The sequence below is a fragment of the Penicillium samsonianum genome, assembly GCF_028829775.1.
Source record: "Penicillium samsonianum strain IBT 33392 chromosome Unknown utg000007l_segment0_segment0, whole genome shotgun sequence".
Taxonomy (NCBI): Eukaryota; Fungi; Ascomycota; class Eurotiomycetes; order Eurotiales; family Aspergillaceae; genus Penicillium; species Penicillium samsonianum.
The window spans coordinates 409,884-426,479 of NW_026643265.1; the positions used below are offsets into that span (position 1 = coordinate 409,884).

General features: G+C 51.0%; 10 protein-coding genes across 10 annotated transcripts; 5 read left to right on the forward strand and 5 right to left on the reverse strand.

The window, feature by feature from the left end:
* Positions 1 to 68: 68 nt before the first annotated feature.
* Positions 69 to 1,599, forward strand: N7471_010969 (ethanolamine-phosphate cytidylyltransferase; the record flags this gene model as incomplete). The annotated part of the gene is made up of 4 exons (XM_057283688.1): positions 69 to 195; positions 256 to 373; positions 437 to 1,211; positions 1,267 to 1,599. 4 exons carry the CDS (start codon positions 69 to 71, stop codon positions 1,597 to 1,599), a joined length of 1,353 nt encoding a protein of 450 aa, XP_057129954.1.
* A 312-nt stretch (positions 1,600 to 1,911) lies between these two features.
* N7471_010970 (monothiol glutaredoxin GRX5) lies at positions 1,912 to 2,510 on the reverse strand (the record flags this gene model as incomplete). The annotated part of the gene is made up of 3 exons (XM_057283689.1): positions 1,912 to 2,066; positions 2,134 to 2,428; positions 2,487 to 2,510. The coding sequence occupies 3 exons, from the start codon at positions 2,508 to 2,510 to the stop codon at positions 1,912 to 1,914; spliced, it is 474 nt and encodes a 157-aa protein (XP_057129955.1).
* Positions 2,511 to 2,672: 162 nt separating this feature from the next.
* N7471_010971 (putative flavoprotein) lies at positions 2,673 to 3,493 on the forward strand. Its single transcript, XM_057283690.1, has 2 exons — positions 2,673 to 3,034; positions 3,094 to 3,493. Exons 1-2 carry the CDS (start codon positions 2,719 to 2,721, stop codon positions 3,483 to 3,485), a joined length of 708 nt encoding a protein of 235 aa, XP_057129956.1. The 5' UTR covers positions 2,673 to 2,718; the 3' UTR covers positions 3,486 to 3,493.
* Positions 3,494 to 3,530: 37 nt separating this feature from the next.
* N7471_010972 (putative para-hydroxybenzoate-polyprenyltransferase Coq2) lies at positions 3,531 to 4,875 on the reverse strand (the record flags this gene model as incomplete). The annotated part of the gene is made up of 1 exon (XM_057283691.1): positions 3,531 to 4,875. Exon 1 carries the CDS (start codon positions 4,785 to 4,787, stop codon positions 3,531 to 3,533), a length of 1,257 nt encoding a protein of 418 aa, XP_057129957.1. The 5' UTR covers positions 4,788 to 4,875.
* A 699-nt stretch (positions 4,876 to 5,574) lies between these two features.
* On the forward strand, positions 5,575 to 7,942 carry N7471_010973 (putative JmjC domain protein; the record flags this gene model as incomplete). Its single annotated transcript, XM_057283692.1, has 2 exons — positions 5,575 to 5,842; positions 5,910 to 7,942. The coding sequence occupies 2 exons, from the start codon at positions 5,575 to 5,577 to the stop codon at positions 7,940 to 7,942; spliced, it is 2,301 nt and encodes a 766-aa protein (XP_057129958.1).
* Positions 7,943 to 8,183: 241 nt separating this feature from the next.
* On the reverse strand, positions 8,184 to 8,842 carry N7471_010974 (uncharacterized protein; the record flags this gene model as incomplete). The annotated part of the gene is made up of 3 exons (XM_057283693.1): positions 8,184 to 8,278; positions 8,329 to 8,647; positions 8,702 to 8,842. 3 exons carry the CDS (start codon positions 8,840 to 8,842, stop codon positions 8,184 to 8,186), a joined length of 555 nt encoding a protein of 184 aa, XP_057129959.1.
* A 174-nt stretch (positions 8,843 to 9,016) lies between these two features.
* N7471_010975 (cytochrome c oxidase assembly factor 1 family protein) lies at positions 9,017 to 9,842 on the forward strand (the record flags this gene model as incomplete). The annotated part of the gene is made up of 2 exons (XM_057283694.1): positions 9,017 to 9,478; positions 9,753 to 9,842. 2 exons carry the CDS (start codon positions 9,017 to 9,019, stop codon positions 9,840 to 9,842), a joined length of 552 nt encoding a protein of 183 aa, XP_057129960.1.
* A 241-nt stretch (positions 9,843 to 10,083) lies between these two features.
* Positions 10,084 to 11,057, reverse strand: N7471_010976 (mitochondrial 54S ribosomal protein uL3m; the record flags this gene model as incomplete). The annotated part of the gene is made up of 2 exons (XM_057283695.1): positions 10,084 to 10,202; positions 10,274 to 11,057. 2 exons carry the CDS (start codon positions 11,055 to 11,057, stop codon positions 10,084 to 10,086), a joined length of 903 nt encoding a protein of 300 aa, XP_057129961.1.
* Positions 11,058 to 11,491: 434 nt separating this feature from the next.
* On the forward strand, positions 11,492 to 12,292 carry N7471_010977 (FAM210 family protein; the record flags this gene model as incomplete). Its single annotated transcript, XM_057283696.1, has 2 exons — positions 11,492 to 12,074; positions 12,141 to 12,292. The coding sequence occupies 2 exons, from the start codon at positions 11,492 to 11,494 to the stop codon at positions 12,290 to 12,292; spliced, it is 735 nt and encodes a 244-aa protein (XP_057129962.1).
* An 82-nt stretch (positions 12,293 to 12,374) lies between these two features.
* Positions 12,375 to 16,341, reverse strand: phoC (uncharacterized protein; the record flags this gene model as incomplete). The annotated part of the gene is made up of 7 exons (XM_057283697.1): positions 12,375 to 12,923; positions 12,992 to 13,161; positions 13,217 to 15,704; positions 15,767 to 15,817; positions 15,879 to 16,004; positions 16,064 to 16,148; positions 16,220 to 16,341. Coding segments are annotated over 7 exons (3,258 nt in total), but the record flags the coding sequence as incomplete, so codon positions are not given.
* Between the last annotated feature and the right edge of the window lie 255 nt (positions 16,342 to 16,596).

Genomic DNA, 16,596 nt, shown 5'->3' on the forward strand with positions numbered 1-16,596 from the left:
CCCTCCTATACAATTCAGATCTATACTTTGGAACAATTCTGAATTTGTTACAGAGTACTATTGTGAAAATGGACTCAACACCCCTCGAGGAGCAGGTTCCTCTGCCTGGACAATGGCCTGTTGATCCCCAGGAGGATTTACCAATCTCGGAGGACCGACTTTGGGTCGATGGATGCTTCGACTTCAGCCACCACGGTAGGTTTGCAATTAACACCTAGTCAATTGCTGTGAGCTAATTGATGGATCGCGCTACAGGTCATGCCGGTGCTATGCTCCAAGCCCGCCAGCTAGGAAAAGCCCTTTACGTGGGAATACACTCCGATGAAGCTATCCTCGAGAACAAGGGTCCAACAGTGATGTCACTGGAAGAACGGTTGGTTTGATCACATACTAGTCTTGCTGTTGGGTTCTGATCCTAATTTCGCCTGTTATCTAGTGTCGCAGCCGTTGACGCGTGTCGTTGGGCAACTCAGAGTGTTCCCTATGCCCCCTATGTGACCTACCTACCCTGGGTATCCCATTACGGGTGCAAATATGTTGTCCACGGAGACGATATTACTTCCGACAGTGATGGAAACGACTGTTACCGCTTCGTCAAAGCCGCTGGACGCTTCCGTGTCGTCAAACGTACCCCGGGCATCTCGACAACCGATCTTGTTGGCCGCATGCTGCTGTGCACCAGGAACCACTTTGTCAAATCTGTGAAGGGTACACTCGCAGGACTGGAAGGGTATGGAAGCCCCGAGGAGCGTAAGGCTTCCGCTACAGATCTTTTGCAGAGAATCAAGGATTATGCGACGGACGAGAGTGGTCTCCAACCTGGGCCTCAGGTGTGGACATGGACTGGCTCGGGCACCGCGAAGATGGACCAGTTCGTCGAGGAGGCTGGCCTGTTCGAGACGTTAGTCGACGGAAAGGGGCCCAAACCCGGGCAGAAGGTTGTTTATGTTGACGGAGGATTCGACCTCTTTTCCTCCGGTCACATTGCGTTCCTGCGCAAAGTCACGGAGCTCGAGGAGTCCGAGGGCCGGAAACGTGGCTGGTATGAGCCAGACCAAGTTGCAAAGAGGGTGAAGGACCACGGAGAGGACTATGCACCGTCCTATATTGTCGCGGGTATCCATGATGACGATGTGATCAACCACTGGAAAGGCTTGAACTACCCCATCATGAACATTTTCGAACGTGGTCTCTGCGTTCTTCAATGCCGCGTAAGTTTTCCTTGGTTTGCTTTCATCTGTTCAATTTGCTAACCCCTCGCCAAAGTACATCAATGCTGTCATATTCTCTGCACCATTTACCCCCAGCGAACCATATCTGAAAGCAATCCCATGGGGCACTCCCGATGCTGTCTACCATGGACCTACGACCTTCATCCCGCTAACGTATGATCCATACACTGCTCCCAAGAAGATGGGAATCTTCCGGGAAGCCGAACAGCATGCCTTCCAACACGTGAACGCTGGCGAAATTGTTGGCCGTATCTTGAAGAGCCGCGAAGCTTATGAAGCTAGACAACGCGCGAAGCTGGACAAGGCCATTGCTGAGGATCTGGTGAAGTCACAAGAGGCAGCCGAAGCAGCCCAAGCAGCTCAGTAGGCTGGGTGTCGATTTTTGAGAAAAATACTAATCATGTAATGAAGATCAACTGTACATATGATGTTAGACCTCATCAACTGGGGCTTCTTCTTGAACAAGCGTCTACCTCGTTCGTTTTGCATGGCGGCTTGTGACAATTTGGTCTACTGGGGCAGATAGATTGGAGATTACCTTCCATTTGTCAAATCAACAAAACAACTATCTGACCAGCAGGATATTGGGACCAGAATACATTAGGGACAAATAATTTTACAGAGACAGCTATCTATCAAATTGATAGGCTGACATCTTCCACTCGGGCTCGGCTGCTATTTATTCATCTGCCGCAACCAGGACACCCTTGGTCTCCAGAAGTTTCGCAAGCTCACCATTTTGGTGCATGGACATCAAGATATCACAACCACCAATGAACTCCTTCTCGAGGTATAGTTGGGGAATAGTGGGCCACTCAGAGTATTCCTTGACACCTGTAAACGCAGCACAATTAGCAATCCAAATCCGGCAGGAATTCCATTCGAGATAATCCCAACATACCTGAGCGCAGCTCTGCATCCTCCAGTACGTTGAAAGCAACAAACTTCTTGGGGTCAACACCCTGCAGGCCCAGGATTTGAATGGTAGCACGGGAGAAACCACATTGCGGAGTCTCGGGTGTACCCTTCATAAACAGAACGACGGGGGCGGAAGAGACCGCCTTATCGATCGCCGTCCGGGTCTCATTAGACAGAAGGCGTGCATGGAGGACAGAGGGAATGGAAGGGCCCGAGGGGAATTGGATGGCGGAGCGGACGGGGCGCAAAAAGGTTGGCCGCGAGACCGGGCGGAAAGCCTGCGGGTTTAATGTGAGCTGGGGATCTTGCGGAGAATAAAGAACATTTCATACGTACTGATGCAACTGCTCTGGAAAACATGATTTTGAAAATGATGATGGTTTACAAGAGAAGAGGTTCAACGTAAAGTTGCCTCGGGGAAAGGTTTAGTATTGTTTAATCAGCGGTTGGTCCGCAGGTCTGGTCGATCCCCACACATCTAAAGCTCTCTAGGGCTCTACTGTCCTGTAATCTTTTCTTGTTCACAATCTTTTCGTCTGCTTTTTTTTTTCACAATAAAGGTATTGCAATGGATTCTCAAATATCGCCTACGCCTTTTATTGCCCAGCAGTATACAAATGATAAGAAGATCCATGTGCTACTGGCAGCCGCTACCATTAAGCTGCCCAACATTGCGGAGGCGCTATGTCGTAATAAAAACATCTCAGTCCGTATACTAGTCAGCGAGCCAGCGGAGAAGTTGCTTGTCGGACAAAGCTTGGAGCAACCGGTCCTCGACACTGTGCTTCAAATAGATGGCGTGGACGCTATGTACGGGGACGAAGATGAATGGTCTCCGTCGTGGACGCGTGGAGGACCAGTCCTGCATATTGAGCTGCGAAAATGTCAGTTGCTAAGTAGATATATGATACACAATACAAAAAACCAACTGACATGATCATAGGGGCGCATATTCTACTGATTGCCCCAATGTCTGCAAATACCATGGCGAAAATGGCCAATGGGATTGCCGACAACCTGCTTCTCTCGGTCATCAGAGCCTGGGATACGACTGGTGTAGTGGATTCAGGATTCAAGACTCAGAAACCTATGATCTTTGTGGCCTTGGATATGGACACATGTATGTACCGACATCCAGTGACCGAGAAGCAGCTTAAAGTTATACGTGATCAGTGGGGATGGAGTGAATCAAACCCAGAAGGCTGGGTGACTGTGCTACCTCCCATAGAGAAGAGCCCGGCCTGTGGAGATGTCGGCACCGGAAGCATGATGGACTGGAGAGATATCGTCACTGTCATCCAAAAATACGTGGCGGGATCGGTGCAAAAGCCGTGAAGAAAGGGAACCAAGCCCTGAATGCATATTTATATTGTTACATGGTTATTGTGTTGACTCGGCCACCACAAGCTCCGGCTCCGTCGTATTGTACAGACCAAGGTACTGCGTCGCATATTCGGCGAGCAAGCCCAAGGAAATCCCTCCACCGGTCAGCAGGCATCCGTTCTTGAACCACCACCAGCAGTTCCGAACACTCTTCAACTGAACCTTCCAAATCATGAGACCAAGCGACAAAACAGCACTGCCGCAGCTGCCGACGAAGAAAACGGGTCCGCAACCGGCAGCGACTCCTGCAGCCGCAAGGAGCGAGACCTGAGTAACCGCCAGACCACTCAGGACAGCCTTGGTGTTGTGCTCATGGCGGAGGGCAATTGACTTGATCCCGGCCTTGACATCGTCTTTAATGTCCATGTGTGCATAAATCATATCATACAGAACTGTCCAAGCTATACAACTGGAATAAAGGGCACCTGCAGCCATCAAGGCATCATGATTGGCAAGCAGGTCCACCCCCAACGCTGGGAATCCCATGATCGCACCCCATGAAAAGGCAAGCCCAAGTACAGCTTGTGGGTAATTGGTCACGCGCTTAGCAAGGGGGTAGGCCACCACAATAGGCAGGCTAGGAATCCCATACCAAAGGCATTGACTAGGGAACGAAAGAAGCACGCCCAACCCAGCCACCAACTGTGAGCCCGTAAAGAGGACTGCCTTTTTCGGCGAGAGTGCACCTCTAGCAATGGGTCGGAACTTGGTGCGTTCGACGTGAGGGTCCAGGTTTCGGTCCCACAGGTCGTTGATCGCGCAGCCTGCACCGCGCATGATCAGCGCACCGGAAAAGAACAGTGCTACTGTGCCCAAGACGGGGAGAGGTGCCACGCCAGCCATTGGCGCAGCGAGAAGTGTGGAAAAGAGAGTTGGGAAGAATAGGTAGTATGTGCCCGTGGGCTTGTCCAGCCGCACCAATTCCGCATACGGTATCCATGAACTCGGCAGTGACGCGATCAATCCGGTCTTCGGTGGGATGTAGTGGGTGGCTGGGTTCTTCTCCGCATTATCCGTCTCGATTGGTTGTGTTGCGGGCGATTGCAAGTGCGAGCTGTGACGGACCTGGACTTGTGTTGTTCGCAAGGCATTGGATGAGGCACCAGCGAGAGATCGGCTGCCTTTCAATTGCATTGAGGGACAGGCATTGCGAGGGAGTATGGAAAGGCGCCCATTGTACAGACCAGTGAGGTTGACATTTTTCCTGTGTGGGGATAGTCGAGCGCGGAAGAGACGGGAGCTGGTGGAAAGCATGGCGAGGGCAGGAAATCTAGAAAGCGAACATGGGTCAATTAAGGCAATTGGCAATATTCATATTTCTTTCAGAAGCCTTTAAGGTCTGGCCACTGAAGATCTGGAGATGTCGGAAATTACATCGTCATGCAGGAAAAAGCGGCTTCGTTCCTGCCCCTAAGCCTATTTGGGGCATCAGATCTATGGAGTCGCCCTGTCACATGGTATTTGAGACTAAGTTTACATTGAGTGGTCATTAAAACCTTCAAGCTAAAGAAGCTATACTATGTCGGGTCCAAGTCCCTTAGAAATAAATATATATGTAGTTGAAATTATGAAATAAATGGGTGACAGTCCCAGGGTTCGCGTGTAGAATTCTGCCTGAGGCTATAGGACGCGGCGTCCCGCGTTCCCCCAGATGTTGATGATCGCCCGAACTGAAGGGAATGAGCTGCGACATAACTTTCTTTCACATCACTCTATCTGATTTTAGACCTCTCGACTCCCAAGCTTAAATTGACATCTTCTACTCTTCTGTTCAATCTACTGTGTACCGGCCCACTCCTCTGCTCCTTCCCACTCCGCTCTTATCTCGTCCCAACCATAATCACGCCCGCACAACAGCAACAGCAAAGACCAGCGCAATCCAGCCGGCTAGTCAACAATTCCGAGCTTCGTATGACCTCGATCTTGGCCCTGACCACCAACTGTCTCCCTCAAACCATGATCTTCGCGCCTGCGAGCGTCGCACCGATTACCACCAAGTAAACATCGATATCTTGGCCCCCTCTGGGGCTCTGTGCTCGCCATGCCGGCACATCGAACCCGCCTGGCTTTCGAGCCCCTCTCGCCTCTTCTGGACATTCATCGGGTGGTTGAATCTACCCCCAATTTCGAATTTGCGATGGGTATCACCTGTGACTCAATTGAGGAATTTCCGCTCGAAGACTTTGAGAAGCTTGTCCTGTTCCAAGTGGTCCTGAGCGGAAGACCGTTGGTCATCAGAGGATTCCATCAACGTCTTGACGAGGGTATTTTCTCAGAGAAATGGCTCCGAGAAAAATACGCGAAGAAAGGTGAGTTAACGCTCTCGAATCATCTCATCCTTCGTTCGTTGATACTGACTGCAACCTCTCTTAATAGTTGAGGAAGTTCGAGATCTAGTAAAAAAGAAGACGCAGAATTTCAGTATGGGCCATTACCTCGAAAGCCTGTCACTTCTCACTCGGCAGGTGACAGTTCACAACTACACCAACAAAGACGTCCAACGGCTCTACCTCAAGGATATCGATTGCCCTCCCGAGTGGCGCGCTTATCTTGAGAACCTGTTACCGCCCTCTTTGTTTTATCTAAACGAAGCACCCAAAGCATTTGAAGGCCCTGCGTCTGGAAAAACGAATCTGTCTGGAATCCCCAAGTCCACCCAGGGCGACCTCATCGCGCCAGCGGGTGATTTGATGAGCAGTCTGCCTACAAAAATGCGCGCGGAGAATCTGATGTGTTATATCGGTCATGAGGGTACGTACACACCAGCACACCAAGAGATGTGTGCGAGCCTTGGTCACAACATTATGGTCGAGGCGTCCGATGGGTCTCCAGAAAACGGCAAGCCAACGGAACCGGGATCGTCAATTTGGCTCATGACAGAAACCAAAGATCGGCGAATTGTTTCTGAATACTGGATGTCCGTTCTTGGTCATGATATTGACATCGAGGATTTCTTTGCTCCCTTGCATGCATGGGAGATCGCACCATTCAAGACCTGGGTGGTAGAGCAGAAGCCCGGTGACCTTATTCTTGTACCCCCACTTGCTGCACACCAGGTTTGGAACCGTGGCACCCGGACAATGAAAGTTGCCTGGAATCGCACTACTGTTGACACGCTTGAGCTGGCTCTGCGTGAAGCTTTACCGCATGCACGAATGGTCTGTCGTGATGAACAATATAAGAATAAAGCTATTGTTTACTTTACTCTTGAGCGGTATTCAAAATTGTTGCGGCAAGCAAAAAAAGTTGACCATCCGGTGGTAGTTCAACTGTGGGACGATTTCAAACGACTGTTCAATATGTACAAGGACATTTTGTTGTCTGAATCCTTCTCACAAAAGAAGCCGGAGAAGAACGTCGAATACCACGAGTTTCAAAGCAACGTCACCTGCTCATTTTGCCGATGCAACATTTTTAACAGGTTTCTTACCTGTCCCGGTTGTGCAGATGCTCTTGGCGGCGACGAGGACCCTTATGATATATGCATGGATTGCTACGTCATGGGTAGAAGCTGTGCCTGTGTTTCCAACCTCAAGTGGATGGAACAATTTCGATGGAAGCAGTTGACAGACCAGTATGAATCATGGCGGCGACTGATTATTTCCTCCGATGAGAACAACAATGATTTGAAGGCTCAGTTCCCCACTTTCATTGTTGCCCGAGGAAAGGCAGGGAAAAAGTCTGTGGCGGAGATCTGTCAAGAGCAACTGGTGCGGCGCCCCTGGAACGACCCTAGAAAGCCCAAGCCCCTGGTAGACCATGCGCTTGAGGATGCCGGTAGTGAATCCGAAGGCAACAGTCGGTCCAAAAAGCGCCGCAAAGTGCGGCAGTCTCTCATGACCAAATCAGATGACGTCCACCGCTGTCACGTTTGCCTGCATTTCGAAGTGAACTGGAAGCTCGCGCCATGCTCAAACTGTGACCAGCGTTACTGTTACGGCAGTTTGTTCCGCGCTTTTGAAATATCCCCCCAGCAGGCCATGGAAAAGCATCACTGGCTCTGCCCAAAATGCCGCAAGGAATGCAGCTGCGGTGCCTGCCAGCGTGACCCATCCATGAAACCATATGAGCCTAACTGTACCATTCTGGGCCATGACACCAGTAAGGTTGCCGATCCCCGCAGCATCGAGACCTTGGTGGATTTCCGGAAATCGAATCTGTGGTGGTTGAAGAAATTTGGCGATGATGTTCATGGACGCATTCAAAAACGCCAGAAGGAAGCCGAGGAAGCTGAATTAGAGCGCCAGAAGACCCTCGAAGACCAGGGTTTCAGCTTTGAGTCAAGTCCGTTCGACCAGCCTGCACAGAATGATAACGGGAACGGTCTGGACTTTGATGAAGACGACGGGGGCATCCCCGTTGATCCATCGTTGATGGTCCAGGGCTCTGTTACGAGCGGGGGCACTTGAATCGACTCACGAACTTTGCTGGATTTGAGAGCATACGATAGAGATGACTACGGATTACGGCAAGCATTGAATATTTGCGAAAGGGTGTTTGATTAAGGAAATCGGATGTATGATTTGTGATTCCCCGAAGGGTTTATCTCTTCTGCGACACCATGGTTTAACAAAAATCTGGCTGTACTACTTTAATAATGAACATATGTATTCAAGTTGAAATCAAGTTGAATTCGTGAATTACTGTTGGCTAGGCACCTTTGTACTCGTACTGTAGATCCTTGAGGGAAGCGAGGTCAACAGAGAGCATGACCCTTTGAGCAAGTAGAATCACTGCGAGCATGACTGTACATGGTCAGACTCAGTATCTCCCAGCCGAAAAGAAGAGAACTTACCTCCAGGAGTCAAGTATAGGACTGGTTGGACCCCATAAGATGATCCTGTATAAAAATAGACCACAGCCAACAACAAGCAAACTGTACTGGTGCCAGGTACCAGAGCCGCATGAAGGCGAGCAATACGTTCAGTGTGGAACGTCATAGGCTTCTTGCCTTTGCGATCAGGCTGGAGAGGAGAGCATTTCATGATATAGGCCGTTGTCAACAACGAGACTAGGCTGAGAAGCGAGAACAATCGTTCAGCCTGACTGGAAGCTGACAGCACCGAAGGCACAAATACTGTAGCAGCAAGCAGTGGAAGTGCAGTAAAAATAATCTAGAAACATATTTAGCATTGATCCTCGATTATAAAGGAAAGAAAGATATGTACACTGTATTGGGCGTTGCGAGCATCATTCTGGCTCTGCAACTGCTCGATGATCCGTTCTTGTTGCTCTTCGTCCAACTCCTCTCGCTCGCCCTCTGATTCCTCTGGGTATCGAAACGCATTTCGCAATCTCACCGCAGCCATTTCTCAAATCTCAAAACCAAAACAAAAGCGTTGTATGCTCAGCCGTTGGTGGTGCAGTGACGTCGAAAGGTCAAAGTTGTTTGTCTTGTTTGACACTCTTTTCTTCCGCAACCTCTCCCCCCCCAATACAACCACCAGCCCGGCAAAACACCAAATAAACCCCCCAAACACAGCATGGTCTTCTCCCGAGTATTCACGCGGCGCGCCGCGCTCGCCCGGCAACACGCCCGACCCAACATAGCCAGTCGACGCACAATGATAGCTGCCCCAGGTCCTAACGCAGGACCACTGCTAGAACGACGTGCGGACCGCGAGCTACCGAACCCGAACCCAACTCGGAAGTGGCTTCTCACACTCCCGATTTTCATTATCGCGACGGGAGCAGGCATGCTTGGAATCTTCAATTACCAGAAGTCGTCGTCGAGCATCGTGAACAGCACGCTGTATGCGCTACGGACGTCACCGCGGGCTCGCGAGATCCTGGGCGATGAGATCTACTTCGCGCAGCAGATTCCGTGGATCAGTGGCGAGATGAATCAATTGCATGGTCGCATTAATATCTCGTTCTGGGTTAAGGGGACGAAGTCCCAGGGCAAGATGAAGTTCCGAAGCATTCGGCCGGATCGTATGAGCTATGTGAGTTTTTGATCTACATCATCATATACCCAGCCCCTAGATCGGTCACTAGCACCGGCTACCAGACAAGTCCAGCCGTCTTCGCAGCCACAGTCCACAGCTGTATAGCGCTAATGACGGCTGTTGCTGGCTGCATACCGCTGTGGACTGTTACTGCGAGGACGGCTAGACTTGGCGCTGTGTAGCCGTAAACTATGCCTGCGAGGATGGCTGTGCTTTATTTGGTTTATAGTGTGTTCTGTGATGGTTGCTGACTTCCTTTCTTCTCTTCTAGTTCCGTACCGAGGAATGGAGTCTGGAGACCGAGGATGGAACGGTTGTTCAATTGCTCGACAATGATAGCGATCCCTTCCGGAAGAACTGAATATTGGGGGAGAGTGTACAGATATAGAAGTGCATTGGCTCGGGCGTTTGGGGTCATTCTTTATGGGACCATTTGTTGCGTTATCAACATGGCGAAGCCATTGCTTTTTTTTCTCAATGGCTAAGAGAAAAAGGAAGAAGGATATCATTTTTTGTATCATATACAAACGCCGCTCAAGTCAAACAATATCGCGCGTATGGTGTAATAGTACATGGTCAGAACTAAGAAAAGAAATCTCCAATTAAGCAGTAGCGGTTTCCGTGGCAGGTTCCGCCGCCTCTGCCTGTGGCACTTCCGGCCATGGCTTCTTGATCGCATCCTGGATTCTCACAACACAGCCCTTGGGGCCACTGACGGCACCTGAAGCAAAGAATATATGTTAGCAGAGAATTCGGAAAAGGCTCAGAGCAGCTCGAGATCGAATCACATACCGCTGACAACCACAATACCATTCTCAGAATCCACCTTGAGAATCTTCAAGTTCTGAACAGTGTTCTGATTATTTCCCATGTTTCCAGCCATCTTCTTTCCGGGGTAAACACGGGAACCACCACCCTGACCAGGACCAGAAGAACCCATCGAACGATGCGTCAAACTAACACCGTGACTGCGATCCTGACCATGGAAACCGTGTCTCTTCATGACACCAGCAAAGCCCTTACCCTTAGTATTGGAGCGAGCATCAACAAACTGGCCCTCCTGGAACCAACCCGCCTCAATGCTCTGACCAACAGGGATAAGGCCCGCCTCGTCCTTAACGCGGAACTCAAAGATATGGCGCTTAGGCGAGAGCCCATTGACCGAGAAATGTCCAAGCATCGACTTGTTCACATTATTCGGATGTTTCCAACCAGCACCAACCTGCACAGCATAGTAACCGTGTCTCTCGCGAGTCTTGTGGGAGATAACTTCAACACGATCCAACTGGAGGACAGTGCAGGGGATGCGCTTTCCAGACTCGGGATCGTAGATAGCAGTCATGCCCTTCTTGATACCGATAGCGCCAGTGCGGAGCGGGAGGGAATTGGCTTTGCGGCGGAGAGCCGCTGTCGACGTCGACTCGAGGACTGGCAGCCCGGGGCCGATATTGAAACGACTCGGTTTGGGGGGGTTGAGAGATCGGATTCCGAACGAGCGCACGGGGATCCGGGGCGTGATCAATGGGGCACCCCATACGGGTGAGAGCTGAAGAAGCCCTCCTAAGCGCGGCGACATGGTGGGTTTGATATTGGGAGGGGAATTGGGGTGCTCGTCGTGGCTGAGAACTCGGGAAGTTTTTGGTGTTGGGCTTAGTCAGCGCATATGCACGCCCCCGAAGTATACAAATTCAAGCTGGCATGTTCTTACGCGTTTAGGGATAGATGAGAGTGGGTTCTTGTTCAAATAATATCAAAAAGCAATAGACGTCATCCAAACACTTCATCTAGCATATACCATTCCCTTCCACGCCAACACGCAATAGAACCCGCATTAATCCCTATCTCCGGCATACACAGCCGCAAGCCCGATCGGACCGGAAGCCGAAAACGCCGAGAGAAGCCAAAAAAAATACAGCATTCCATGTTCTCTCCAGACTCAACACCAATTCGCTCAATAAATCACACAACCCCCTCAATCAAGAACCACAGGGAAAGAGAAGCCAACCTACCATGTCCCTTCGCCCAACCCTCCTCACAAAATGGATCTCGCGCCCTAGCGAGATCCTCAAATCAACCCCAAGCTTAGCCTCATACCTCCACCCCACGGCCCGCCAATCCCTCGCACGCCGCAGCACATTCTTCGCCCCGGGACCACAAGCAACACGGCGAGGCCTTACCACAGCGCGCTTCTCGACGCGCACCCGGCCAGTACCGAACTCGTTCCAGCCCAAGCAGCGCCGGTTCAATTCTGGGTCTGCTGGCGGCGGCGGCGCTAAGGGATCCGGGTCTGGGGCTGGAGCCGGAGCCGGAGCTTCGGAGAAGGCGTCGCTATCGCAGCGGCTGAAGAAGCTATCGCGAGAGTATGGATGGGCTGCGTTGGGAGTGTATCTTACACTGTCGGCGCTGGATTTCCCATTCTGTTTTGCGGCTGTGCGATTACTTGGTGTTGAGCGCATTGGATACTATGAACATGTTGTTGTTGGGTTTGTTAAGGATAAGCTCAACACTGTGTGGCCGCAGACTAAGGGTTCTGAGGCGGAGGATGGGCAGGGGCAACTTGCCCAGGCCGAGGAGCGGAATCAGGAAGAAGCTAGTAAGTTTTCTGCTCTGTTGGTTTTTTGAGGAGATTGAGGTTCTGATTGGTGGTTTCTTTTTGCAGGTATCTGGACGCAATTGGTTTTCGCTTATGCCATCCACAAGAGCTTTGTGTTTATTCGAGTGCCGTTGACAGCGGCGGTGACGCCAAAGGTTGTGAAGACGCTGCGTGGATGGGGGTGGGATATTGGGAAGAGAAAGCCCAAGAGTACGTGAAGGTGATGTGATTATATAGCATAGCGGGAGATACAGGACTTGGGATTCGGACCATTGTACATTATTAGCCATTCAGCTCTCTAATACGGCAAAAGAAAAATTTTTGCCTTCTCCTCTCTCCAGACGATCTACATGTAATCGACAACAGCCAAACCCAGACAAGCCCAGCTCCATCTCCAGCGCCCAAGATGAGATAGGAAATGAACAAAGGATAGAAAGCAATAAAGAGAACGTCGCACGCTAGGGACTATCTCTGCTGTTTGAAATAACTAGCCAAGAGCAAAATAGAGAACATGAAAATAAAGCAAATATGGCGTGGAAAAGGCTACTAAAGCTCGTAATCTTCGTTGTGGAAATTAAATTGCGACGTATGTAAAGGGTGTGTGTTCCCAAAGGAAAGCGAGAGTGAATCGGATCACATATCGATCATATCGTTAAATCTCAGAATTCCGTTGGCTCTCATCACACCATTGACACCGTCGGGCATGCGGTATGCCCATTCGGCAACGCCCATGGTATCGGTGGCGGGGAGCTCCTCGAATCGATCCGACTGACTGACCTCATCAGAGGTGTCGGCTACAAGCACAAGGCCGAGCTCCTTGATAGTTTCGACGAGCGCGGGAACGACATTCTACACGGTGGTCAGCAGGCAAACTAAAATAGAGAAGAGAGACAGCGCGAAAATAGGATCAAACATACCAAAAGGCTAGATCTGCAGATCAGGCCCATGAAGTTGTTGCTCTGGGCAATACGAGCAGACTCCTTGATCGACATTGAGGCCCGGCCACTGCTATTGACATGGGGCATCGAGTCAACGTTCCCAGCCAGGTCACGAATTTGACCAAGATCGTTGCAAAGAAGAACAGGATCTAGTCATAGAATTAGTATCACGCACGAGTTGGACTGTATTTCAAGGAGACTCACAGTTGGGTTGCTTCCAGTTGAGAGCACTGCAGATGTTCGGGTTATAAGAGGTGAACACCACGGAACGCATGAACTCCGGGTTCTTGTCACGGGCCACACGGGCATGATCGAAGACATCGGTCAGGATAACATCGGCAAAGCTGTTGACATCCGCCAAAGAAGTCATGTTGAGCTTCTTCTCCTCCGCGGGAGATGGGTAGAGGGGGGAGATATTGATACTCAAGTCAATAGGGAGTTGGCGCAAGACATCGCGTAATGGCAAGAACGACGCCGCCAGAAGTCGATGAGTCTGCGGCATGTCATTCGTCGCTTCTGTTTCCAAGAACTGGAGGATCTGGGTGTGGTTGGCACCGCGGTCTGCGCCAATGGCCTGAAACTGGGCATACGTCAAATGAGACACTGGGATATCGACTCCGTGGTGGTTAATCATAAATTGCGGGTAAAGGACTGCGACGCGATCCCGCGTCAGTTGTACAAAGAGCTGAACATAATCTCCCGACAAACTGGAACCAGTCACCAGTCCATTGTGCTCTGAGTCAAGAGCACTAGTAGCCTTCCAATATGTAGCAAAGTGTGTGATCTCCAGGGGATCGCCGTGGTATGGCTTGATCACTTGGAAGTTGAAGCGCAGCTGGCCGATTGTACGGAGCCGGGGGTCGAATAGAGGTAGACAGCCTGAGCCAGTGCTGGATGACTCGGCGCGGAAGATGTCTGGCAGGGCCACACTCTTTGCAATCACCTTTGAGCCAAAGGTAGGGAAGATCTCGAAGTCCACAGCAAAGGTGTCCAAGTTATCCACGTGGAACGATATTGTGCGTGTCTCTTCCTGGATGGGTAGCATGACAGTACGAGGAATGAGATCTGACAGCTTGGAAGAGATGGTCATGCGAGCAGCAGGATGGCGGCCCGCCTGATCAAAGGCGATAGACCCGGCATCTCCTTGATCGAACAGAAGCTGCACAAATACTTTCTTGTCGAGGAAATTGTGACCATAGCGGCGGAGAGGAATAATTGGGGGAGGCAACTCAAGGTCCGGGATGCCATCGGCCATTTCCAATTCAGAGACGCTGGTGACCACGGACATCGGGTCGCCCATCGGGCCGGGTTCTTGCATTCGCACGCCATTAAGAATGTCAAGCGGTCCCATTGCAGGCTTTCTACGGGAGGGCTGGGCCCATAGGAGGAGCATGCACTCCAGATGCCCTTCCCAGGCAGCATAGTACATAGAGGAGAGGCCCTTTTCATCTGGGACCTGGGCATCAACACCGCACTCGAGGAGGGTGCGTAAACAGGGGACGCAGCCTTCGCTGGCTGCGTGGAACAGCGGAGTCCACTGGTAAAGCTTGTCCTTCTGGTCGAGATCAGCACCGTGCTCCTTCAGCAGTAATAGTAGCTCTGGCGATTGCGAGGCGCGTGCAACCATATGCTGGGGGTAGAGACCCTCTGCATCCGGCAGCAACTTCGCATTTCGCTCAAGAAGCATCTTCGCGATAGGGAGAGAGCCGTGTTGACAGGCGAGGTTCAAAGGAATATGATCTGGGCCCTTCAAGGGACGATAGTCCATTCCCTTCGAAGGGGGCGACTCGGGCTCCGGGTCGACGCGGGCATTGCTACACAAAACCTGCTCGGCGCATGCCAGGTGGCCCTTTACAATGCTGTGGATTAAAGGGGTAAAATTGTCATGGTCCATCATGTCGACGGTTTGGGGGCCCGCTGCGAGCAGATGTCGCACCATATCCACGCGGCCGTGCATGCACGCATAGTGAAGAGGGATTCGACCATAGACATCAGCGCGGGCAAAATCAACGCCTGCCTGGAGACCTGCGTGGAAGACAAATAATCGGCCCGAGATGGCGGCTTCGTGAAGACAGTTTCGTTCGTTGATGTCATCCTCGGCGTGTATGTCAACCAATTGACTCTCCAATAGCAAAGCGAGCACTTCATCCGAGAACCCATTGATAGCGGTCAGGAATGTACGGGTGGCACGATCACGGGCGTCCGGCAACTGCTGCAACCTGGCCAGCCATTCACGTAGGTTTTGCAGATTGCCAGTGGAGGCTGACTGCAATATCTGGTTGTCCATGTCATCCTCTTCCGAACCCAAGGGTGCGGTGCGTTCCAATGGACGTGAGGCGTCATATTGAATGTTCTCGCCCTCGGCCCAGGCCTCCAATTCCAGTCGTGCGGTAGTAGCTCTGTCCGCAAGGTCTCGAAGAACTTCACGATTGAAGCATGGTTGCACTTCGACAGCCCGATGCAGATACAGCTCCTTCATGCGAGACTTGGAGGTTTTATCCCATTTCTTGAGGATTTTGGACATAGCAGTCTCGTTAATCTCAACGAATTGCTGCAGTTTGTTCAGGTCGCCATCGAATTGTTGGAAGCCTTCAAACATAGCAGCAAAATTCGATGGTGCTTTAGAATTTGAGATGGCTCGGGACTGAGTTACCCGCTTCTTGTCGACCAACGTCCTTAGGCGCAGAGAAAACTAAAGCAATCTGATGAGTTTCCGGATAGCGTTATGACTGTGCACTGGATAAATTGCCATACCTCTGATTCTTTCTGGAGGTAGAAAGTGTTGACTTTCTCAATTTCTCGTTCCTATACATCATGGTAAGTATAACCACCTTCCGATATGTAGGAAATTGTTCCGATAACCTACCAAGCGGAAGAAGAACACTTCCTTATTAGCGCGCAAAGCGCCTTGGGGGTCCGCATTAGCTCTCGCAATTTCCTCGGCTGTTCTCTGCGCCGGAATAGTCGGGGTGGCGCTGAGTTGCTTGATCAGCTGTGAAGGAATTAGCCATGCCCATATTCCCTCGCAAGCGGTCGGACGTTAAAACCAACCTTCTTCAGCGCCTTGTAGTTAACAAAGCTGGCGGCATATTCAGGAAGATCTAGCTGCCTGCGCTGGATCTGTTTGCCGAACTTCCTATCAAGTCAGGGCATATCAGTAGCAGCTCGAGTAATGGATCAGCCGGTAGCAGGAGCTGCAGGGCATACGTACATGTTTGCACACTCTCGGAGAGAGCTTTAGCTCTCCCGAGCTCTGGAGACCGAGGTCGCAACAGTAGCGCAAGCTCAACAAAACGGAGCTGAAAGCTATGAGAATGGGAGCTGAGCTGACTGTGCGAGGTAGGGCGCAAGGGTATCAATGGGGGAGGGGGAGGAAAAAAAGGAAGAGACAGGGTGGGATGACAAGGACACGTTTGGGACGGAACCAAACCTGGTAGGCTTCGGGGGCAAGAGGGGGCGGTTAATGCGCTATCACAGTGGGGAAGGATAATAGTGGGACAGGTAAACGACGGAGTGACACAAGTAGATAAAATGTGTGACGTTGCGTTGAGATGGTTCCCAGTATATCAAGTCAAGGGTTAGAT

Bases quoted from the DNA above. Each gene is read 5' to 3' on its own strand.
- N7471_010971 (XM_057283690.1), top strand. From the start codon at position 2,719: ATGGATTCTCAAATATCGCCTACGCCTTTTATTGCCCAGCAGTATACA. The intron at 3,035-3,093 runs GTCAGTTGCTAA...ACATGATCATAG, and splicing joins GCATATTGAGCTGCGAAAAT to GGGCGCATATTCTACTGATT.